We start from the raw sequence: 25,604 nt of genomic DNA on the forward strand, positions 1-25,604 counted from the left end.
TATTAGGTAACAATTTTATTATTTTATTTGGTGTTTCCATATCTTCTGTATTTCACTTGGTCATGGTGTGGTCCCCTAGAACTGCATTAGTCATGTTTTGGGCCAACACTTCCCACCAAAAACGACATGCTGTTTTGGCACGCCTATGGCTTATGAACAGCCGTGTATGCTAGTGTGCGGGCAGATGGTCAGAGGAGGTAAGACCATTGGCTCAACAACCTTGATTTAGTGTCGCTCAGCCACATGTGTGAAGGAAGCCTAAAGTGGAAGGTAATAAGTCTCTGTCTACATACTACTACATACAACTAGATACATGAGCTGATGCTACAGAAAAAAGCATGAATATGATTAAGATTTAGAGCACATTACCTGAACTGTTTCTGCAGGTGACAATGTACAGATTGTTTATCATGCGCACCTTGGACTTTGAACATCTTGTAAAAAACACAGATTTCCACAGAAATAATATAACCTGATTAGATCTGATAATCCCTCTATATAAATAATCCATACATGCTACAGTTGAGACTTAGGTGAGAGAAGACTCAGAAATCAGTAGAGTGGGATCTTTAGATGACATTGGAAGCACCATGAATCGGCTCTTCGTGGTTTCTCTGCTCCTGTCCTGCTCATCAATACCTGGCTTTGCAACATATGAAAGCCCGGGCTTTGTTGGTAAGTACAACATTTAGAGGAATCAGTACGGCATCTAAAAGAGATTTGACATTCTCCAATATATGTTGGTCAGTTAAAGCTAAACTCAAGCGAGATAGCCGGACATACAAATGAGATACATATGAGGGTTGTACTGAAAGATATGCAAAAGTGGGTACAATTTTTTTTAATGAACTTACTAAGGTAGTTCAAACTTCCCATGCTGGTAGAGTAACTCATCCTCTATAGTATTACTCTCCAAACTGTGGCCCTGGGGCCAGATTCAGCCCTTTGTTTCCTTGAGGCATTATTCCTGCCACTAACACCAACAAGGGGGCATAATTCCTGCACTGACACCAATAATAGAGCCCTATTCCTTCCTCTGACCTCAACTGTGGGACATAATTCCTTCCATTAACAGCAAGAATGGGGCACTCTTCTCCCAATGACATCAACTATTCCACCCCCTAATGCCAAAGATCAGCATTGTTTACCGATCTTTGGCATTGTTTAGGTGTCTTACATTCTATGCGCAGTGCCCCCACCCAATACTTACCTGAACCCCCTCCAATCCATTAATGTTCTCAATAGGCTTGGCTGTATGGGTTCTCTCCCTCCTCATTGGCTCCCACTGCTGTCAATCACAGCCAGTGAGCCAATGAGGAGAGAGTTGGGAGCAGGGTCAAGCCATGGCTTTATGTGTCATATGGAAGCATAGAGCAGTAGCTCAGGAGTGGGCACACAGCGGCGCCCCCAGGGCAAGCAGCTTCCTATGAGGGCACTGCTCAAGGGGGAGGGGCCAGAGCTCTAGTGGGTGACCCGAAAAGAAGAGGATCGGGGCAGCTGTGTGCAAAACTACTGCACAGAGCAGGTAAGTATGACATGTTTGTTTTTTTATTAAAAAAACAAAAAAAAACAAAGCTTTACCTGCAATGAAAAAGAACAAGAAGGAGAGTTGAGGCCCTTTCACATGTGTGAACTCTGCCAAGGAGATCCGCTTGCTCAGTGGGGGATCTGTCCACTGATCCCCCCTGAAGAGGCAGATGACAGATCTGTGTCTGTTGTGCTTGTGCAGAGCAGACACAGACAGACATCTCCTTTTGGTTGTCCATTTATATCCAACTGTCATCCGGTAGGATCCACTAGATGAATGGAGAAAGGATCCCCATCCATCTGTTTTTAGCTGATTGGATCAGATGTTGGTGGGTGTAAATGGACACATGGCAGTTTACATCCGACCACCCATAAAGAACAATGGGTGGTCCTTTCTGGTCCACCTGAAAAATGGAAGGACGGATCTGATTGGTCCGCTGTTTAAAATAGGACTTGCTGTAGAACAGGAGTCTCCACACTTTCTAAAGAAAGGGCCAGTTTACTGTCTTCAGACTTTAGGGGGGCCGAACTGTGCAGAGTGGGAGTAAAGAATGCCGATTGTTTACAACATTTGTATCTCTGGCCATTCAGTTCTACCATATACACAGCTCTGCCACACAGCACAGCCTTGTCCAGCAGGACAGGAGACCTGATTTTTCTCTGCTGCAGTTCACTAACACTTACAAGTCCTGTCCCTCCCCCAGCCCGTGGATAGTGAAAGGAGAAGCAGCACACTGATGAGCTCATCTATCTGACACTCTGCTCTCTCCTCCTATCAGCATGTCCATTGTTAGCACATACATTTTGAACCCCAACTGACTGGCTCCTTATGCTGCCCCTCCTTTATCTAGTCCAGTGGACAACAAAGGCTGACACAAAGTCAAATTCAGGCTCTTACACTTTTGGCATTTACAAATACATGCATGGATGTACCAATGATTACAGAGATGTATTAATTTCTGTCATGGTGTAACATGTTACTAATGCAGCAGCCCTGCACCTTCCCTCCTCCAACCTCCACTGTGATAACGGGCGAAGATCCTCTCCACTGGGGAGGGGATCTGGGGGCGGGGCGTCTGATTTTTGTGTTGCCTAGGGCAGCACAAAACCTAAATACACTACTAAGCACGGGGGGGGGGGGGGGCACTTTAATTTTTAAAAATGTATTTTATTTACATTTTTTTTAATTACTCTTATTTTTGTATCTACTTTATTGCTATCACAAGAAATGAACAACATATCTTGTGATAGCATGGGCCTTTGACAAGTCCTCTTTACTGGAGACATCTGGGGTCTATTAGACCCATATCTCTCCTCTGGCCTCCAAAGCAGCCGATCAGGCATAGTTCGGTTTGATTGGCTGCTTCACTGGTTGGTATCCAGCTAGTAAACACAAAACCGAAACCCGAAGTGACAAAATACTGGTTGCTTCTGGTTTCTTAGAACATAGAGATGATTGGGGATGTTCTGGTCCTCAATCATCTCTATGGTAAGCCACCAGAAATGCTGCCTTTAGTCCTGGGCTCTTCCATCCCACCAGGAAGATGGTGGAAGCAGAGGCGTATTCACAACAAGACAAACAAGACGTTTGCCTGGGACAGCAATTTTCATGGGAACAGCGCCATGCCCCGGGAGATGTGCCACAAGTAGCAGGGATGAGGACCTAGTGATGCACTGCCTGAGCCCCACCATGTTCCACCAGGAGGCTGCGTGCTGCTGGAGGGTGCCCAGCTGTTTCTTTAATTCTGGTTAAGGTTAGTTCTTGAATCGGGTGGTGGTGGTGGAAGCTGGTTGTGGCAGCGAGGGTGGGGAGGGGGCACCCGATTTTAATGTTGCCTAAGGCATCACAAGGAATACATGCACTACTGGGCAGAAGGGGGAGGGGGGACCACTACTCCTGCATGAAAAGCAATCCAGCCACTCGGATTGCTTTTACAATTTTCAGCATCTTTGGCAGAAAACATTGACACAGAGTTCAAGGCTGCAGCTGCCATTGTCCTGGTATTTCCACTTCAACCAGAGGACTTATGGGTATGTCCTATGTGTTGAAGTGGTTAAAAATAGTGATCTTCGAATGAATACTACAAGTCAAGTCCCTTCGGCTTTTAGTGCTTGATGAAATACCAGGGAACTCATCAGTAGTTGATCTCTACCTGCAGCTGAGTATTTCTCTGCCTGTATGGGAAGTATAGGCAGACAGCTGTCAGGAGTCTATGCAGGAGCCTGACATTGTACCTACAGATCTACTGATTGTGGGTGAAATGCTTTGCAAGCTCCATTGTGAAAAAAATAATAATAATAAAAGCACTTTTTAACAAGTGTGATAATGTGCATTTATTATCTTTTTTTACAAAAGGTGAACTTAGCCTTTAAGATATTGGCTCTTTAATGGTCATTGCAAGCTCAGGTCTCATGTTTATTAACTGTTGATGGGGAATTGCATTGCTTGCATCTTCTTTGGTGGCTCCAGTTTGATAGTTTTGTAGAAGCCGACTGATCCTCAGATGTTAGCCCCCTTTCACACAGGCAATCTGGTAATGTCCACCTGTCATTTTTTCAGGTGGACTGGATTGAACAGTCCATGTATTCCTATGGACCAGCGGGTGTAAATAGACTTTACACCCGCCTACCTCCAATACGAAAAAACAGAAGGGGATCTGTTCCCCTCCGTCTAGGTGGATCAGTTTGGAAGGAAGTTGCATCCAGAGATGCACAGTGGCTTAGTGGTTAGCATGTTTGCCTTGCAGTAAATGGGTCATGGGTTTGATTCCTGACCATGGTGCCTCCTGCATGGAGTTTGCATGTTCTCCCTGTGCTTGCGTGGGTTTCCTCTGGGTACTCTGGTTTCCTCCCACCCTCCAAAGACATGCTGGGAGGTTAATTGGCTCCTGTCTACATTGGCCCTAATATGTGTATGTATGAATGTAAATTAGGGACTTTAGATTGTATGCCCCTTGAGGGTTAGGGACTGATGTGAATGTACAAGATATACAGTATGTAAATTGATGGTGCTATATAAGTACCTGAAATAAATAAATGGACAACTGGTTTGCTTACATCCAACTATCCATAGAGCTGAGCAGGTTGTACCCATGTCTGCTCTGCATTAGTGAAGCAGACACAGACCTGTCATCTGCCTGCTCTGCTCAGTGGGGGGATCAGTGGAAAGTTCTCCTGCTAAGCAAAGTGGATCTGCCCTGTGTGAAAGGGGCCTTACAAGGTGAAAATCACATCACTTGCTATCCTTTATTTTGTTAAAGAATAAGTTTACCTAAAGCAAAAAAAGTCAAAAATCAGCACAAGGGACATTCTTTGCCTTCAGTAGGATGTGTCCCTTGTGCTGCTGTGTTGTTTCACAGAAATCATCCTCTGGCAATGCCTCCCTCTCCTCTGCCCCCATAATCTTGCAGTATGACAGGAGTTAATAGAATTAAGGGGTTCTAATCAAGAGAGCCCAACTATACCCATCCTTTCCACCTACCTCCTCCATTCATAGAAGCTACAGCTTCTATGATGGGAGGATGGGCGTGTGCTTGATAGGTCTATCCCCTCCATTCATAGATCATGCTGTTCATTCTGCAGTAAGATCACACAGCATCATTGTACCATAGGATTGTGGTGGGCTATCTAACAAGGCCAGAAACACCACAACCTGATTATATGAAGATGTCAAAACAGTACTACTTGAAGATGGACTTTTAAGGTCCCCAAAAACTCTACATACATTAACATAGAATAAATACAATTGTATTCACAATTTTAAAGATCAATATCCAAAGTATTTAAAAAAGCTCTTAGAGGTGCATAACTCCCTCCTGCACGGGGAATCCCTAGACATAACTTTTCACAAATGATCTTGCAACATGCATGTATTGTCAGGTCTAAGCATCCCTCGCCCACATGTACTGTATATCAATGTTGATCTTGTTGAAGATGTCATAGGGATTATACTTTCTCTACGTGTGTCACAGGATGTGGCCTGCTTCCTCAGGAGGATGGGGAGAACAATAATTCGGTAAGATTGATGATAGATATTGCATAATATTCCATCGTCTTCAAAAATCACAATTTTACTTAGCAATTGATAGTACAGCACTCATTTTTGGAATCCGGCATAGATCAAAGCTATGGGGAGAGTGTAGGGGCACTTTCAAAGGATTGCTGAAGAAGGGGAGAGGATTATTACATTTTTAAAGGGGTAAGATAACCTACACTAAAATAAAGTGTATTCTAGCTATGAACACATATACTTGCAGGAATATGGGGATAACAGGTAAGTACTCCCACCCACCTGGTTGCAAGAGGAAGCCTCATACTTATGATGTCAATTCAAAGGTGCAAAGTCAGGCACTGATAATATTTTGTGGAAAATGATGTTTAGGAATTCCCTGTGCAGGAGGAAGTTAATACTCCTCCAAAGGAACTTTTTAATTTTTTTTAGTATGAGAATGCATATAACCAGAACAATGGCTGCAACATTTGGCCAAAAAAATTAAATCCAAAAAGACAATATACAGCATGTTAGCATAGGCTGGGAGAGATGTAACAGTGCTGGGTCAGGTCTAATGGTGTATATTAGGACATTTGAATGGATGGTGGTCGGACTAGTAGGAAGCAAGCTATAGGAAGAGGGTAAGGCCCCAGTTTTTTGATTACGAAGTCCAAATAAATTTAAGAGGGAAGTGGAATGTCAATTGGAGGATCATTGGTTTGGAGTCTTAAGTGGATACCATTGAGTATCTAAGGACACACTTTAACCATTTCAATACCGTGCAATTTTACACCTTCCTGCCCAGGCCATTTTTCAGGTTTCAGCGCTCTCACACTTTGAATGACAATTGCGCGGTCATACAACATTGTACCCAAACTAAAATTTTATCATTTTCTTCACACAACTAGAGCTTTCTTTTGGTGGTATTTAATCACGGCTGGGGTTTTTATTTTTTGCTAAATTAACAAAAAAAGACCAAAAATTTTGAAAAAAACCCACATTTTTCTTTGTTTCTGTTATAAAAGTTTACAAATAAATAATTGTTCTTCATAAATTTAGGCCGAGATGTATTCTGCTACATATCTTTGGTGAAAATAACCCAAATTAGGATGTATTTTTTAGTTTGTAGGAAAGTTATAGAGTTCACAAACTATGGTATAGATCTGAATATTGATCAATCCTGAAGTACTGACGGCCAATCTAATTTCTTGAGGTCCAAGAATGTCAGAATAGTACAGATATCCCCCAAATGACCCCTTTTTGCAGAGTAGACAGTCCGACGTACTTCATAAGAGGCATGGCGAGTTTTTTGAAGTTGTATTTTTTTGTCATAATTTTTCGGAAAATTAAAAAATTAAAAAAATTATTTTCACTATTTTTTTTTTTACATACTGTCACCAGTGCAGTACAGCGTCATCATATAACTGGCATGGCGGTGAACAGGGACACTGACTGGTGACAGTATGAAAAAAAAAAAATATATATATATTTTTTTTTTTATTATATTTAATTTTTTATTACATTTTTTTTTTATTTTTTTTAAGATTTTCTTTTCATATTTTACTATGACCAAAGTAGTACAATGTTACCATAGTAACATTGTACTACTTTGGGGAAGTGATCAGTATTTTTTTTTTTTTTTTTTACACAATTTGCTTATAGCAAAGAATTACTTTGCTATAAGCAAGCATTTACCTGAATGAAATCGATTCATTCAGCTTTTTTTTTTTGTGCTTAGCTGTGATTTGGTCACAGCTAATCACATGACATGTGCATGTGATTAGCTGTGACCATTCACAGCTAGGCACTAGTTTACAATGGATGGCATCATGAATGAAGCCATCCATTGTATACAACTGTCATGTGACCTGCTGTGATTGGTCACAGCAGGTCACATGGTACCAGCAACGGGAGCCGGTACTCGGATCTGTCATCGGCCGTGTCCGAGGTGCACGGCCGGTGACAGATCGCACTGCTGCGCCGCTCTGCATTAGCACAAACTGCGCATGTGCGGGAGCATGCCAAATGGCGTGCACCCGGAGTGCAGAGACACATCTGAAGCCGCCAAATGGCCATTGGCCGGGCGGCTAATGGTTAAAATACTGTGGATATTTATTTTTTTATTGTGAATAAAATTGTATTTATTTTATGTTAAAGTGGTTGTAAACCCTCACATATACCCAGTAAAGTGACTGGCCTTAGGTGATACACCGAGATTTGACAAATCCTCCTCCATAAGCTGTACCTGTTTATCTGCAACACTCTCTCCTCTAGAGCCTACTAAAGTACACACTTTCTGAGCTCTAGAAGGAAGGGAGCAGGGATCTGATGTCATACACTGCACTGCATAGGAGTGTAATCTGAGACCTGAGCGAAGGGAAATGTCAGCTACTTCCACACAATCTCATAGCAAAACGTGCACAGCTGAGACTGTCAATCACCCTCTGTGTACTAATGGGTGGGCAGAGATGTCCACTAGGATTGTCTGGGGTCAGCATTAGAGATGAGCGAATCGAAGTATCCGAAGTGGAATTCGAGTCGAATATCGGAAAAATTTTGATTCGTGCCGAATCCGAAAAATAGCCTAATTCGGACGCGCGAATCGAAATTTTTCAGAAAATGGCGGCTGACATGTGCGGCGACGGAGCGGGGATGTCTGGGAAGGCGCGCAGACAAGGCGCGCTGACCCATAATGCATTCCTCAACTACATGTGATCGCATCAGCCTATCAGCAGCCAGCCAGCCAGCACTGTGTAATGGTCGAGCTATAAATAGCGGCCATTTTGGAATTCTTCATTTGCCTGCAGTTATTGAACAGAGGCAGACCGCTCTGTACTAGGGACAGGGACAGAGTTAGGGCCACAGAAACGATAATTGGGGACAGAGAAAAGTTACTTAGGGACAGAGAACCATTACTCAGGGACACAGACTTGTTAATGAGGGCCACAGAATCGTTATTTAGGGACAAAGAAACGCTAGTTAGGGCCACAGAATTCATAATCAGGGACAGACAGAATTGTTACTCAGTGCCAGAGAATTGTTACTTAGGGCCACAGAAACGTTATTAGGGCCACAGAATTGTTACTCAGGGACAGACAGAATTGTTACTGAGTGCCAGAGAATTGTTACTCAGGGACAGACAGAATTGTTACTGAGTGCCAGAGAATTGTTACTTAGGGCCACAGAAACTTTAATTAGGGCCACAGAATTTTTACTCAGGGACAGACAGAATTGTTACTGAGTGCCAGAGAATTGTTACTCAGGGACAGACAGAATTGTTACTGAGTGCCAGAGAATTGTTACTCAGGGCCACAGAAACTTTACTTAGGGCCACAGAATTTTTACTCAGGGACAGACAGAATTGTTACTGAGTGCCAGAGAATTGTTACTCAGGGACAGACAGAATTGTTACTGAGTGCCAGAGAATTGTTACTTAGGGCCACAGAAACTTTACTTAGGGCCACAGAATTGTTACTCGCACAGACACAGAATTGTTACTCGCACAGACACAGAATTGTTACTGAAGGCCACAGAACTGTTACTTAGGGCCACAGAATTGTTACTCGCACAGACACAGAATTGTTACTCGCACAGACACAGAACTGTTACTGAGGGCCACAGAACTGTTACTTAGGGACAAAGAAACGCTAGTTAGGGCCACAGAATTCATACTCAGGGACAGACAGAATTGTTACGGAGTGCCAGAGAATTGTTACTCAGGGACAGACAGAATTGTTACTGAGTGCCAGAGAATTGTTACTTAGGGCCACAGAAACTTTAATTAGGGCCACAGAATTTTTACTCAGGGACAGACAGAATTGTTACTGAGTGCCAGAGAATTGTTACTCAGGGACAGACAGAATTGTTACTGAGTGCCAGATAATTGTTACTTAGGGCCACAGAAACGTTATTAGGGCCACAGAATTGTTACTCAGGGACAGACAGAATTGTTACTGAGTGCCAGAGAATTGTTACTCAGGGACAGACAGAATTGTTACTGAGTGCCAGAGAATTGTTACTTAGGGCCACAGAAACTTTAATTAGGGCCACAGAATTTTTACTCAGGGACAGACAGAATTGTTACTGAGTGCCAGAGAATTGTTACTCAGGGACAGACAGAATTGTTACCGAGTGCCAGAGAATTGTTACTCAGGGACAGACAGATTTGTTACTGAGTGCCAGAGAATTGTTACTTAGGGCCACAGAAACTTTAATTAGGGCCACAGAATTTTTACTCAGGGACAGACAGAATTGTTACTGAGTGCCAGAGAATTGTTACTCAGGGACAGACAGAATTGTTACGGAGTGCCAGAGAATTGTTACTCAGGGCCACAGAAACTTTACTTAGGGCCACAGAATTTTTACTCAGGGACAGACAGAATTGTTACTGAGTGCCAGAGAATTGTTACTCAGGGACAGACAGAATTGTTACGGAGTGCCAGAGAATTGTTACTCAGGGACAGACAGAATTGTTACCGAGTGCCAGAGAATTGTTACTCAGGGACAGACAGAATTGTTACTGAGTGCCAGAGAATTGTTACTTAGGGCCACAGAAACTTTAATTAGGGCCACAGAATTTTTACTCAGGGACAGACAGAATTGTTACTGAGTGCCAGAGAATTGTTACTCAGGGACAGACAGAATTGTTACGGAGTGCCAGAGAATTGTTACTCAGGGCCACAGAAACTTTACTTAGGGCCAGAGAATTTTTACTCAGGGACAGACAGAATTGTTACTGAGTGCCAGAGAATTGTTACTCAGGGACAGACAGAATTGTTACGGAGTGCCAGATAATTGTTACTCAGGGCCCCAGAAACTTTACTTAGGGCCACAGAATTTTTACTCAGGGACAGACAGAATTGTTACTGAGTGCCAGAGAATTGTTACTCAGGGACAGACAGAATTGTTACTGAGTGCCAGAGAATTGTTACTTAGGGCCACAGAAACTTTACTTAGGGCCACAGAATTGTTACTCGCACAGACACAGAATTGTTACTCGCACAGACACAGAATTGTTACTGAGGGCCACAGAACTGTTACTTGGGGCCACAGAAACGTTAATCAGGGACACAGAATTGTTACTGAGGGCCACAGAACTGTTACTTAGGGCCACAGAATTGTTACTCGCACAGACACAGAATTGTTACTCAGGGACACAGAATTGTTACTCAGGGACACATAATCGTTTAATTAAAGAGTATGTCAGACAACATGCAGAGGAGTGGCAGAGGAGGCAATGTTTTAGGAGCGAGCAGACGTGGCAGCAGAGGAAGGGGTCGAGGCAGCACTATTCGCAGCCAGAGGCCAGTGCTCCCGGTGTCATCCAGCGGTCGTGTCTCCACCGACAACCCTGCCGTCGTCGATTGGTTGGCTCGGTCGTCTTCCTCTTCCCAGGTCACCTCTGACACCTACAGCCAACGGTCGGTGGGTACGTCAGACACAACCGTTAGTTGGCATGGCCCGGGACCAAGCCCACTGAAATCACGTGTCCTCTACCTGCCCCTGTCCTTTGGTGTTCCCTCACCAAGCGAAGTATCGCATGCTGTGGGCTCAGCCCCACTGTACAGTGAGGAAGAGCTAACAGAGGGCGGTCAGGAACGGGGGGAGACATCCGCCTTTTCAGCAGCCAGGCGAAGAAGTAGTGGCGAGGAGAGTGGCTCGGTAGCCGGTCTAGAGACAGGTCTGTCTCCTGACCCAGACGCAGCCGAGGGGGCTAGTAGTGAGGCGGAGACCCTACTTGATGATGAGGAGGTTGATCGCACTTGGCAGCCTCGTCGTCATCAGGCAATTTCTTCCGCATCATCAGGAGAAGAGGGTGGCAGCTTGGCAGCGAGCAAAACAGTCGGTGGGTTGCCCAGGAGACAGCAGCAGGGTCGCAGCAGTGTCAGTGGAGCCAAACGTCCACGGAGTAGAGCACCAGCTCCACTGCAGCCTACCACCACGGCCAGTAGTGGTGCCGGTGTGCACGGAGGAAGCAGCAGTCAGCCAGTGAGGAGTATCGGGGGCAAAGTTTCCTACTCGGCGGTGTGGCAATTTTTCGTCAAGCCGCCCGAGGAAGTAAACGTAGCCGTATGTCGACTATGTGGCCAGAAAGTCAAGCGTGGCCAGGGGGCCCATGTTGGGACTACAGCGTTGCGGCAGCATATGCAGCGTCGCCATTTGGTGGCCTGGGAAAACGTGATAAAGATACGGCGGTTCTGCCCGCCCCAGCCCCCGCTCCATCACCCGCTCCGTTACTTGCTCCGTCACCCGACGTCAATCGCCCTCCATCAGCCAGTCAAGGCTCCAACACCTCTGCTGAGGGGAGTTGTCGCTCGTTGGCATCTTCCGCTCGTTCAGATGCTCCTTCTCCTGCTACTCCTCTTCACGGATTCCGTCAGCAGTCTTTCTTGGAATCCGTTTCCAAGAGACAACAGTTTGCGAGCACGCACCCGACGGTGCAAAAGCTGAACGTCCTCCTGTCCAAGTTGCTGGTGCTGCAGTCCCTCCCTTTCCAAGTGGTGGACTCAGCACCTTTCCGAGAAATGATGGCTTGTGCCGCGCCGCGGTGGAGAGTGCCAAGCCGTCATTTCTTCGCCAAAAAGGCAGTGCCAGCCCTGCATTCACATGTAGAAGACATGGTGGGCCAGTCTTTGAGCATGTCGGTCTCTGCCAAAGTGCACGGCAGCGCCGACGTGTGGAGCTGTAACTACGGTCAGGGACAGTACATGTCATTTACGGCCCACTGGGTGAACGTGGTGCCGTCACAGCCGCACCAGCAACTTGGACAGGTCACGCCGCTTTTGCCTCCACGTTTGCACGTCCTTGGTCCGGCAAAGATGTCCGCCTCTACCACCTCTTCTTCCGCCGTGTCCTCAGCCGCCACCCCCGTGCCAAGTCCCATTACCCGACCGGCATATCACATGTGCAGGGCGCAACGGTGTCACGCTGTTCTGCACCTGGTATGCCTTGGCGAACGTAGTCACACAGGGGAGGAACTTCTGAGTGTAATGAACAGAGAAATCGACAGATGGCTGTCTCCGCGCAAACTGAAAATCGGAACCATGTTGACCGACAACGGAAAGAACATGGTGTCTGCTCTGCGTCAAGGAAGGTTGTGCCATGCGCCATGCATGGCTCACGTGTTCAATCTGGTTGTCAAGCGGTTCTTAAAATCCACCATCCCACTGCAAGACATCCTTAAAATGTCACGTAAACTTTGCATGCATTTCAGCCATTCCTACACCGCAAAGCACACCCTCCTTGAGCTGCAGCGGCAGAACGGAATTCCACAGCATCGCCTGATCTGCGACGTTGCAACAAGGTGGAATTCAACCCTACACATGTTAGACCGCCTTTACGAACAGCGAAAGGCCATCACCGATTTCCTGATGTTACAAGCGGATAAAGGTACTCCCCTGTGTAACTTCGATGTCAGCCATTGGCAGCTCATGCGTGACACCTGCCGCTTGCTCAGGCCCTTTGAGGAGGCCACGCTATTCGTGAGTCGGCAGGACTATGGGATGAACGACGTCATTCCTCTGTTGCACGTCCTTGAACAAATGCTGTTAACAATGGCTGGTCAGGGTGCGGTAGACGTGGCGCACAGATCTCAATGCCACATGACCCCTGTGGGGGCAGGACAGGAAGAAGAGGAGGAGGTAGAGGAGGACATTTGTGCTCAGGAATTATTGAGTGAAATGGGTGGTTTTTCCACTCAGCGGACAGGAGTGGAGGAGCAGGAGCATCTGGTAGAGGAGGAGGAGGAGGAGACAGAGGACCCAGACGCACCGTGGCAGTATGCTGTGGAGATGGAGGCAGGGAGTCCCTCGCATTCCTTGGCACAAATGGCCCATAGCATGCTCGGTTGCTTGCGTAGCGACAGCCGAATAATAACCATCAGACAGAGGGATGACTTTTGGCTGTCCACCTTGTTGGACCCTCGCTACCGTTCCAAAATGGTGGCCTTTTTCACACCTGCTGAGAGGGAGGCCAAAATAACGTACTATAAAAACCACCTATGTAGTCAGTTGGTCTCTGCCTTTGTGCGCCAACGTCCATCCTCAGACACTGTGGGCCCTGTGCGCTCGCGTTCCGCTGCCATGGCAGCAGGGGAGGGGTGGGGTGGTAGGAGCAGTGGCAGCTCCACCAGCAGCAGCTGCCTCAGTCTGCAGTCGATGATGAGTAGCTTTCTTCACCAGCGCAGTGAGGAAACTACTAACCAGCCGCAGCAGCAGCAGCAGCATCAGGTGGACCTGGAGCAGGACCTCAAACAACAGGCTTGGGCCTACTTGGACAGCACCCTGCCAACCGAGGTAGACAATCCCCTTGACTACTGGGCAACGAAACTTGACCTTTGGCCCCAACTAGCTGAATTTGCCCTTGAAAGGCTGTCATGCCCAGCCAGTAGCGTGGCATCGGAGCGCGTGTTTAGTGCGGCAGGAGGTATTGTAACTCCGCGGAGGACACGACTGTCCACCCAAAGTGTGGAGAGACTCACGTTTGTGAAAATGAATCAGGCGTGGATTAGTCTGGATTTCAAACCACCAGTTCCTGACACAACTGACTAAATCCGCCATGAATCATGCCTCAAACATGTGCCACTTTGAGGTCTCCTCACACACTGCTGGTGTGTAGAATTTTTTGACATAGGGTGCTGGCAGATTATGGGCCTCCTATAGCTGATGCCAGGCCCCTAATCTGCCATAGGCCCCTATATACCGCTTCCTCATGCTGCTGCCAGGTCCAGAGTCTCTCATGCCATGTGCCACTTTCAGGTCTCCTCACACTGCTGGTGTGTAGAATTTTTTGACATAGGGTGCTGGCAGATTAAGGGCCTCCCATAGCTGCTGCCAGGCCCCTAATCTGCCATGGGCCCCTATATACCGCCTCCTCATGCTGCTGCCAGGTCCAGAGTCTCTCATGCCATGTGCCACTTTCAGGTCTCCTCACACACTGCTGGTGTGTAGAATTTTTTGACATAGGGTGCTGGCAGATTATGGGCCTCCCATTGCTGCTGCCAGGCCCCTAATCTGCCATAGGCCCCTATATACCGCTTCCTCATGCTGCTGCCAGGTCCAGAGTCTCTCATGCCATGTGCCACTTTCAGGTCTCCTCACACTGCTGGTGTGTAGAATTTTTTGACATAGGGTGCTGGCAGATTAAGGGCCTCCCATAGCTGCTGCCAGGCCCCTAATCTGCCATAGGCCCCTATATACCGCCTCCTCATGCTGCTGCCAGGTCCAGAGTCTGTCATGGGTCCCTGTACGGCCTCCCATTGCTGCTGTCTCCATCGCCACACTCTGCCATGTGCCACTTTCAGGTCTCCTCACACACTGCTGGTGTGTAGAATTTTTTGACATAGGGTGCTGGCAGATTAAGGGCCTCCCATAGCTGCTGCCAGGCCCCTAATCTGCCATGGGCCCCTATATACCGCCTCCTCATGCTGCTGCCAGGTCCAGAGTCTGTCATGGGTCCCTGTACGGCCTCCCATTGCTGCTGTCTCCATCGCCACACTCTGCCATGTGCCACTTTCAGGTCTCCTCACACTGCTGGTGTGTAGAATTTTTTGACATAGGGTGCTGGCAGATTATGGGCCTCCCATTGCTGCTGCCAGGCCCCTAATCTGCCATAGGCCCCTATATACCGCTTCCTCATGCTGCTGCCAGGTCCAGAGTCTCTCATGCCATGTGCCACTTTCAGGTCTCCTCACACTGCTGGTGTGTAGAATTTTTTGACATAGGGTGCTGGCAGATTAAGGGCCTCCCATAGCTGCTGCCAGGCCCCTAATCTGCCATAGGCCCCTATATACCGCCTCCTCATGCTGCTGCCAGGTCCAGAGTCTGTCATGGGTCCCTGTACGGCCTCCCATTGCTGCTGTCTCCATCGCCACACTCTGCCATGTGCCACTTTCAGGTCTCCTCACACACTGCTGGTGTGTAGAATTTTTTGACATAGGGTGCTGGCAGATTAAGGGCCTCCCATAGCTGCTGCCAGGCCCCTAATCTGCCATGGGCCCCTATATACCGCCTCCTCATGCTGCTGCCAGGTCCAGAGTCTGTCATGGGTCCCTGTACGGCCTCCCATTGCTGCTGTCTCCATCGCCACACTCTGCCATGTGCCACTTTCAGGTCTCCTCACACACTGCTGGTGTGTAGAATTTTTTGACATAGGGTGCTGGCAGATTATGGGCCTCCCATTGCTGCTGCCAGGCCCCTAATCTGCCATAGGCCCCTATATACCGCTTCCTCATGCTGCTGCCAGGTCCAGAGTCTCTCATGCCATGTGCCACTTTCAGGTCTCCTCACACTGCTGGTGTGTAGAATTTTTTGACATAGGGTGCTGGCAGATTAAGGGCCTCCCATAGCTGCTGCCAGGCCCCTAATCTGCCATAGGCCCCTATATACCGCCTCCTTATGCTGCTGCCAGGTCCAGAGTCTGTCATGGGTCCCTGTACGGCCTCCCATTGCTGCTGTCTCCATCGCCACACTCTGCCATGTGCCACTTTCAGGTCTCCTCACACACTGCTGGTGTGTAGAATTTTTTGACATAGGGTGCTGGCAGATTATGGGCCTCCCATTGCTGCTGCCAGGCCCCTAATCTGCCATAGGCCCCTATATACCGCTTCCTCATGCTGCTGCCAGGTCCAGAGTCTCTCATGCCATGTGCCACTTTCAGGTCTCCTCACACTGCTGGTGTGTAGAATTTTTTGACATAGGGTGCTGGCAGATTAAGGGCCTCCCATAGCTGCTGCCAGGCCCCTAATCTGCCATAGGCCCCTATATACCGCCTCCTCATGCTGCTGCCAGGTCCAGAGTCTGTCATGGGTCCCTGTACGGCCTCCCATTGCTGCTGTCTCCATCGCCACACTCTGCCATGTGCCACTTTCAGGTCTCCTCACACACTGCTGGTGTGTAGAATTTTTTGACATAGGGTGCTGGCAGATTAAGGGCCTCCCATAGCTGCTGCCAGGCCCCTAATCTGCCATGGGCCCCTATATACCGCCTCCTCATGCTGCTGCCAGGTCCAGAGTCTGTCATGGGTCCCTGTACGGCCTCCCATTGCTGCTGTCTCCATCGCCACACTCTGCCATGTGCCACTTTCAGGTCTCCTCACACTGCTGGTGTGTTGAATTTTTTGACATAGGGTGCTGGCAGATTATGGGCCTCCTATAGCTGCTGCCAGGCCCCTAATCTGCCATAGGCCCCTATATACCGCTTCCTCATGCTGCTGCCAGGTCCAGAGTCTCTCATGCCATGTGCCACTTTCAGGTCTCCTCACACTGCTGGTGTGTAGAATTTTTTTGACATAGGGTGCTGGCAGATTAAGGGCCTCCCATAGCTGCTGCCAGGCCCCTAATCTGCCATGGGCCCCTATATACCGCCTCCTCATGCTGCTGCCAGGTCCAGAGTCTGTCATGGGTCCCTGTACGGCCTCCCATTGCTGCTGTCTCCATCGCCACACTCTGCCATGTGCCACTTTCAGGTCTCCTCACACTGCTGGTGTGTTGAATTTTTTGACATAGGGTGCTGGCAGATTATGGGCCTCCTATAGCTGCTGCCAGGCCCCTAATCTGCCATAGGCCCCTATATACCGCTTCCTCATGCTGCTGCCAGGTCCAGAGTCTCTCATGCCATGTGCCACTTTCAGGTCTCCTCACACTGCTGGTGTGTAGAATTTTTTTGACATAGGGTGCTGGCAGATTATGGGCCTCCTATAGCTGCTGCCAGGCCCCTAATCTGCCATAGGCCCCTATATACCGCCTCCTCATGCTGCTGCCAGGTCCAGAGTCTGTCATGGGTCCCTGTACGGCCTCCCATTGCTGCTGTCTCCATCGCCACACTCTGCCATGTGCCACTTTCAGGTCTCCTCACACACTGCTGGTGTGTAGAATTTTTTGACATAGAGTGCTGGCAGATTACGGGCCTCCCATAGCTGCTGCCAGGCCCCTAATCTGCCATGGGCCCCTATACCGACTCCTCATGCTGTGACGTTGCAACAAGGTGGAATTCAACCCTACATATGTTAGACCGCCTTTACGAACAGCAAAAGGCCATCACAGATTTCCTGATGTTAAAAGCGGATAAAGGTATTCCCTGTGTAACTTAGATGTCAGCCATTGGCAGCTCATGCGTGACACCTGCGCTTGCTCAGGCCCTTTGAGGAGGCCACGCTATTCGTGAGTCGGCAGGACTATGGGATGAACGACGTCATTCCTCTGTTGCACGTCCTGGAACAAATGCTGTTAACAATGGCTGGTCAGGGTGCGGTAGACGTGGCGCACAGATCTCAACGCCACATGACCCCTGTGGGGGCAGGACAGGAAGAAGAGGAGGAGGTAGAGGAGGACATTGGTGCTCAGGAATTATTGAGTGAAATGGGTGGTTTTTCCACTCAGCGGACAGGAGTGGAGGAGCAGGAGCATCTGGTAGAGGAGGAGGAGGAGGAGGAGACAGAGGACCCAGACGCACCGTGGCAGTATGCTGTGGAGATGGAGGCAGGGAGTCCCTCGCATTCCTTGGCACAAATGGCCCATAGCATGCTCGGTTGCTTGCGTAGCGACAGCCGAATAATAACCATCAGACAGAGGGATGACTTTTGGCTGTCCACCTTGTTGGACCCTCGCTACCGTTCCAAAATGGTGGCCTTTTTCACACCTGCTGAGAGGGAGGCCAAAATAACGTACTATAAAAACCACCTATGTAGTCAGCTGGTCTCTGCCTGTCTGCGCCAACGTCCATCCTCAGACACTGTGGGCCCTGTGCGCTCGCGTTCCGCTGCCATGGCAGCAGGGGAGGGGTGGGGTGGTAGGAGCAGTGGCAGCTCCACCAGCAGTGGCTGCCTCAGTCTGCAGTCGATGATGAGTAGCTTTCTTCACCAGCGCAGTGAGGAAACTACTAACCAGCCGCAGCAGCAGCAGCATCAGGTGGACCTGGAGCAGGAGCTCAAACAACAGGCTTGGGCCTACTTGGACAGCACCCTGCCAACCGAGGTAGACAATCCCCTTGACTACTGGGCAACGAAACTTGACCTTTGGCCCCAACTAGCTGAATTTGCCCTTGAAAGGCTGTCATGCCCGGCCAGTAGCGTGGCATCGGAGCGCGTGTTTAGTGCGGCAGGAGGTATTGCAACTCCGCGGAGGACACGACTGTCCACCCAAAGTGTGGAGAGACTCACGTTTGTGAAAATGAATCAGGCGTGGATTAGTCTGGATTTCAAACCACCAGTTCCTGACACAACTGACTAAATCCGCCATGAATCATGCCCCAAACATGTGCCACTTTCAGGTCTCCTCACACTGCTGGTGTGTTCCATTTTTTGTCATAGGGTGCTGGCAGATTACGGGCCTCCCATAGCTGCTGCCAGGCCCCTAATCTGTCATGGGCCCCTATACCGCCTCCTCATGCTGCTGCCAAGTCCAGAGTCTCTCATGGGTCCCTGTACGGCCTCCCATTGCTGCTGTCTCCATCGCCACACTCTGCCATGTGCCACTTTCAGGTCTCCTCACACTGCTGGTGTATTCCATTTTTTGTCATAGGGTGCTGGCAGATTACGGGCCTCCCATAGCTGCTGCCAGGCCCCTAATCTGCCATGGGCCCCTATACCGCCTCCTCATGCTGCTGCCAGGTCCAGAGTGTGTCATGGGTCCCTGTACGGCCTCCCATTGCTGCTGTCTCCATCGCCACACTCTGCCATGTGCCACTTTCAGGTCTCCTCACACTGCTGGTGGGTTCCATTTTTTGTCATAGGGTGCTGCAGATTACGGGCCTCCCATAGCTGCTGCCAGGCCCCTAATCTGCCATGGGCCCCCGTACCGACTCCTCATGCTGCTGCCAGGCCCGTAATCTGTCATGGGCCCCTGTTGTTCGCTTGTTGGCATATTCCGCTCGTTCAGATGCTCCTTCTCCTGCTACTCCTCTTCACGGATTCCGTCAGCAGTCTTTCTTGGAATCCGTTTCCAAGAGACAACAGTTTGCGAGCACGCACCAGACGGTGCAGAAACTGAACGTCCTCCTGTCCAAGTTGCTGCTGCCAGGCTCGTAATCTGTCATGCGCCCCTGTACCGCCTCCTCATGCTGCTGCCAGGTCCAGAGTGTGTCATGGGCCCCCGTACCGACTCCAAATGCTGCTGCCAGGCCCGTAATCTGTCATGGGCCCCTGTACCGCCTCCCCATGCTGCTGCCAGGTCCAGATTGTGTCATGGGTCCCTGTACGGCCTCCCATTGCTGCTGCCAGGCCTGTAATCTGCCATGGGCCCCCCTACCGACTCCTCATGCTGCTGCCAGGCCCGTAATCTGCCATGGGCCCCTGTACCGCCTCCTCATGCTGCTGCCAGGTCCAGAGTGTGTCATGGGTCCCTGTACGGCCTCCCATTGCTGCTGTCTCTATCGCCACACTCTGCCATGTGCCACTTTCAGGTCTCCTCACACTGCTGGTGGTTTCCATTTTTGTCATAGGGTGCTGTATGGCCTCCCATTGCTGCTGCCTCCACCGCCACATTGTGGCTCCACACTCTGGTTTTGGCCCCGTGACTGGCCAAATGAGTGAAGTGTGCGGTGATTCTAAGATCGACGGCACTCATCTGCATGTCATACTGCCTGACAGTATTATTTCTCTTCCCCAGCAGACTCCAAGGGCATTTAAATTAAAGGTACAGTGTTCAGCACTAATATTAAGTCTCTCTGAAGCCTAGAAACACCCTTTTTTAAGTTAAATTCACAGCGAATATATTCGACTCGAATCGAAATTTTTCTACGAATTCGCCGAATCAGTCGAATCGAATTTTTGAATACTTCGCTCATCTCTAGTCAGCATTACCTATCAGAATGACTCATGTAGAAAGCAGAGGGAAGAGAGAGCAAATAGGAACCACCCTTGATGACTTGGATTGAGTACACGCTATAAAGCTTTATGATTTGTTCATTTTATATATATTAAACCCAACTTGAGCTAACACTTTGTAAGTAGTTACAGCAACATTTTTTTTTTGGGAAAAAAAAGGTTTAATCCGTAAGAATAAAAGCTGACTATTATAAGCACCCCAGGCGGTGTTTATGATTTGCACAACCCCTGGAATTTTCACCTGTGCTGGACAGCTTGACTTGTTATAGAAAGCAGAAACACTATTGATTTCCTGGCATTTGCATTGAGGGGAGACCCAGACAAATAAAAACTGTTCATTTCATTGACAAACTACGTCATGTAATATATTAGACATGTGCAGGGCCAAAATATTTGTTTCATTTTGTTTCTGTTTTATTCATTGATTAAAGTATTTTGTTTCATCATATTTGTTATGTTGAACAGATTCATTTTCTAGATTCTTTTCTTATATCCAGCATATGTTTCATTTACTCATTTCTTTTGGAAGCATTAAATATTTTTTAATCTGATCCAAATTAATTGGGAAGAATAGCTGGTTGTTAAGGAGCAGGCGGCTGGCCACGTCCTTAACAACCATGGCTCATCTGCTGTCAGCAGGCTTCCCCGCTGACATCAGAACGTACACAAACAAGTGCTGGCATTACTAAAAAAAAAAAACACAGTGGGCATGTGGTCTGGTATGGTTAAGGGGGGGGGGGGGGTGCTTGATCGTCCCCTCTCTTTCCTGGTCTTCTGGGCTGCATGCTCAGTATATCTGGTTGTTAGGGAGCGGGCGATAGCTGTGTTCTTAACTGCTTACCCGCCGCCGTATAGCAGACATACTGCTACAGGGCGGCACGGGTGCACAAAAATCACATACATACACGTGATTTCGTGATTTTTGCATTTCCAGGTAGGGGGTGCGTGCAAGCGCCCTACCCATGATGCCATTCACGGCTGCGGATGTCAATCTCCGGGTCCCGGCTGCTGATTACCTGCTGGCGCCCGGTGATTACCGACAATCACTGATGAGGAGGAAGACTGTGTTTACAGTCTTCCTCCCTGTCAGCTCGGGCATACTGCACAGCACAGCCACCCCGATCAGTTTGCTTACAGTGAAGAACACCCCCCCACCCCCTAGTGAAACACTCCCTACACACAGTTAACCCTTTGATCGCCCCTCACATTAACCCCTTCCTGCTCAGTGCCATTAGTACAGTGTCAGTGTTTTTTGTTTAACACTCATCACTGTATTGGTGTCACTGGGGCCTGTAATTTTTAGGAATAACTCACTGAAATCTGTCTGAACAAGAGTCTAGTAAACATTCCGGGGATGATAAAACTTGAAACACAAAATCATAAATTATAATATAATAAATAATCATAAAAATAATAATATAATAATAATAAATTTCATTCAATAATATAATCAAACCAAAAACACTGAAATGTGAAATATAGCGCCAAGTTCGCACATCGCTGAGCTCAGTCACAGAATCGTTTTCAGTGTCTGATGAGGAATTTCCCCCACGAATCATTATCACTCAATTCTGCAAGTGGTTCTGATTTACTATCGCTGTTCTCTAGCCGGTCTAAAACCGCTTTTGACCTAAAGGGACGCTTTTTGGACGCCATGGACGTTTCTCAGTTTCCAGGCAGAAAGAACAGTAAAAATGCAGGCAGGGCGCCTGACAAAGCACTCGGGACACAATGTATGTGAAATGGGTTGATACAGGAATGGAATACTATCAGATTTTAGTGTATTGAGTGAATGTCACATTTTTAAATTTTTTAATTTCCCGCCGATTCCATCCCCCGTACGTCCCGTACGTTCCGGCGATCGCACGGAACGGAACCTAGAAGACAGATGCTGGCATCGGCTGAAGGAGATGGCCGGGGACACTGCAGAGGGAACATCGCGGGAGCGAAGGACAAGGTAAGTGCTGGAGTAACCCTGGAGCAACGCTGCAGGGTATTCCCGAGTGTAGCTCGGGGGGGTTACCGCTTCTGGTACTGAAAATTAAACCTGAGCTACGCTCGGGAATACCGCCAGGGGGTTAATTTATATTGCTCCTTCTCTTCCTGTATATGGATGATGGCACTGTAATTATTTTATTTAAAAAAAGGGAGGGACTGGGCTGTCATTTACCACTGTCTGTACATACGCCCACATGTGTGACTCTATAGTCACATGGGATGCTCAGATGTGATTGGAAGAAAATGCTCAGCATAGAAACTCACTGAAAACTGAGCATGTGCGGTATCTGCCAACACTGATCTGCAACTGCATTGGGGACATGGACAGAAGGGGAAGGGAGGGATAGAGAACAGCAGGCTCAACAAGGTTTTTGTTTGCAGAATACAGAAAACAAATTCCATAGTGACAGAGTGAGTATGAACATTATTATTATTATTATACATATTTATGGCACCAGCAGTTTGTTCAGCACTTTACAATATTAAGGGAGACAATACAGCAAGCAGGGGTGGACTGACCATTTGGAAACTCGGGCACTGTCCGAGGGCCCGGGGTCAGTAGGGGGACCCATGAGATGCCCCTGGTACCTTTTTCATAGGCTTTTTTGAGTTTGGGCGAGGACATAGGGGCCCCATGATCCCCTATTGCCCGGGGCCCCATGAGTTGTCAGTGCACCCCTGACAGCAACGATACAGTTCAATGCAAGAGGGTTAGGAGGGCCTGATCCTTGGAGCTTACAATCTAAGAGCATCATGTATTACAGCATTTATTGATAGTTTTTTTATGATGTGGGTTTAGTGACAGTTTAAATATGGACATATTGTTAAAAATGTTTAATTCGTTTAATTTATTTCCGTTTCCAGAAGCAGCGGCTTGCTCAGCTTGTCATGTTGATGCGACCTGTACAGAGTACATTGGAGGTTCTGTACGATGTTCCTGTAAAGCCGGGTTCACCGGAGACGGTCTGAGCTGTTCTGATATTGATGAGTGCGCTAACACCAGGACACATGGCTGCCACACTGGGACATGCCGCAATACCATCGGCTCTTACTATTGTACCGGTTCATCTAATGCCTATTCCTCCTCTGATCCGTGTACAGGCCACGTCGTTCTCAATGAGCCCTGGCGAAGCACAGACCACGTACTAACAGGGACTCCATATTGTGATACAGACAAGAATGGATGGTATCGATTTGTTGGCAGTGGAGGCACTAGAATTCCAGAAGTCTGCGTTGCTAAGGAAAGGTGCCAGACAGACGCCCCATTGTGGTTGAACGGAAGACATCCAGCCATTGCTGATGGTATTGTAGAACGCACCGTTTGTGCACATTGGCTTTCAAGCTGCTGCGAATTTTCTGGAAAAATCCAGGTTAAAGCCTGCCCTGGTGGATACTATGTGTACGGAATAAATGGGACCCCCGTTTGCTCTTTAACCTACTGCACTGGTAAGCAAAGGATGACACAATGGAATGTGCGCCATTCTTTGGCAACTATCAAGAATCACTAGAACATAATATTAGCTAAAGACACAAAATCATAAGATGTCAATAAAGAGATAGGATATAACAAGGGGAAGCAAAATTGAAAAATATTGACAAATAGAAAATTTGATCGCAGATGTTGAGGATAACCTTAATAATCAATATGGAAAAGCTATGAAATAAACAAAACCAAAATCACAACTGTAGGTAAACATATTGAGGGGTCCCCAACATCTCCGCCCTAAATTCCTGGTTCTGCACACCTGAGATTCCTGGTTTCACACCTGATGTGCCCATTATGAGGAGTTTCCACCATCCCTCTACTGAGTTCCCAGGTCTGTACACCTACTGCGCCTATTATGAGGGGTTCCCACCATCCCTGTGCTGAGTTCCCAGATCTGTACACCTACTGCGCCCATTATGAGGGGTTCCCACCATCCCTGTGCTGAGTTCCCAGGTCTGTACACCTGCTGTGCCCAATATGAGGAGTTCCCACCATCCCTGTGCTGAGTTCCCAGGTCGGTACACCCGCTGTGCCCATTATGAGGGGTTCCCACCATCCCCGTGCTAAGTTCCCGGGTCTGTACACCTGCTGTACCCATTATGAGTGGTTCCCACCATCCCTGGGCTGAGTTCTCAGCTCTGCACACCTGCTTTGCCTACTATGAGGGGTTCCCACCATTTTTGGGCTGAGTTCTCAGCTCTGACAACCTGCTGTGTCCATTATGAAGAGTTCCAACCATCCTTGTTAACTTTCTTTTAATGTTTACTACTCTTTTCTTTCAACACCATTCATCATTTTTGAGAAACAATACTGTATGCTTGGAGAATTTTAAGTAATTGTATAGGTTGAGGACCCCAGCAAGCCCAGGAAAAGACCAGAGACATAGGGAGTATCTAAAAATGCAAATTCTTTGGGTCTGACATGGCAATGCCCACCCTTACATGGATATGAACATCTGAGATCTTTTGTCACAACCTTTTTTTAGAGGAGAAGAAAGAACAAGAAAATTGTCCCTTCAGAGCCTAAACAACATGTACATAAACATGCAATAATTGTCATCATGAAACCAGACCGAAAGACAAGCCTTGAAATATACCCTACCCAGACGGCTGAGTCAGGCATTCTAATCAGGGTGCCCCATTGTGAGGCTAGGTTCTAGAGATAAACTAGGAGCCTAAGAAAATAAATACAATGAAGGAAGGGAAGAAGCAGAGAGGGAGAATGACAAAAGGTGAGGGATGACCAGAGGGGTGAGGGAGGAGGACAACGGGGTTATAGTTTGCCTTCTGGGGATGACATCCAAACATTCTATAGGTGCCTATAGATAGAGAAGGGTAGCCTGGCCCAGCATAGGTAGAGTACAGTGGATCCAGGCTTTGGGGAAACTTTAGGGAATTTTGCTTAGGGTTTAGAGACCATCAAATATTAAAATAACATCGCAAACCATTCTAACTTTCTTCTAATTGCAGTTGTTCCCTTCTGGTGTTCTGGATGCCCAGTCTAATTTGCAATAAAGTGCCTTTCATAACTAGGAGAAGATTGTCAGGTTTTATAAATGATCATGTGACATCTGCTCCATATTGTATATGGGGAGTGAGCAATCAAAATCCAATCTGCAAGAGATGAATCAAATTAAAAGTCTGTTTAATAGAACAAAGATGGCGACAATGTCTGGCACTGTTATGAAGGTGAAAAGAGGGAGCTTGACATTCCATATGTTCTCCTTTTTGTTTTTGAAGCACTGGTCTCTCAAGTAGGGAGTGGAGACTGAAAATGGATTTT

General features: G+C 47.8%; 1 protein-coding gene across 1 annotated transcript in view; it reads left to right on the plus strand.

Moving 5' to 3' along the window:
• The first annotated feature begins 544 nt into the window (after positions 1-544).
• LOC149459562 (uromodulin-like) overlaps positions 545-25,604 on the plus strand; it is a 45,535-nt gene continuing 20,475 nt past the window's right edge. The window contains exons 1-2 of the mRNA XM_089680928.1: positions 545-675; positions 23,201-23,782. Coding sequence (XP_089537054.1) covers positions 591-675; positions 23,201-23,782 — 667 coding nt within the window. The 5' untranslated portion in view covers positions 545-590. The remainder of the gene's footprint in view (positions 676-23,200; positions 23,783-25,604) is intronic.

This window comes from Staurois parvus, unplaced genomic scaffold (assembly GCF_062004578.1).
Source record: "Staurois parvus isolate SC_StPar_1 unplaced genomic scaffold, SC_StPar_1.0 ptg000254l, whole genome shotgun sequence".
NCBI lineage: Eukaryota > Metazoa > Chordata > Amphibia > Anura > Ranidae > Staurois > Staurois parvus.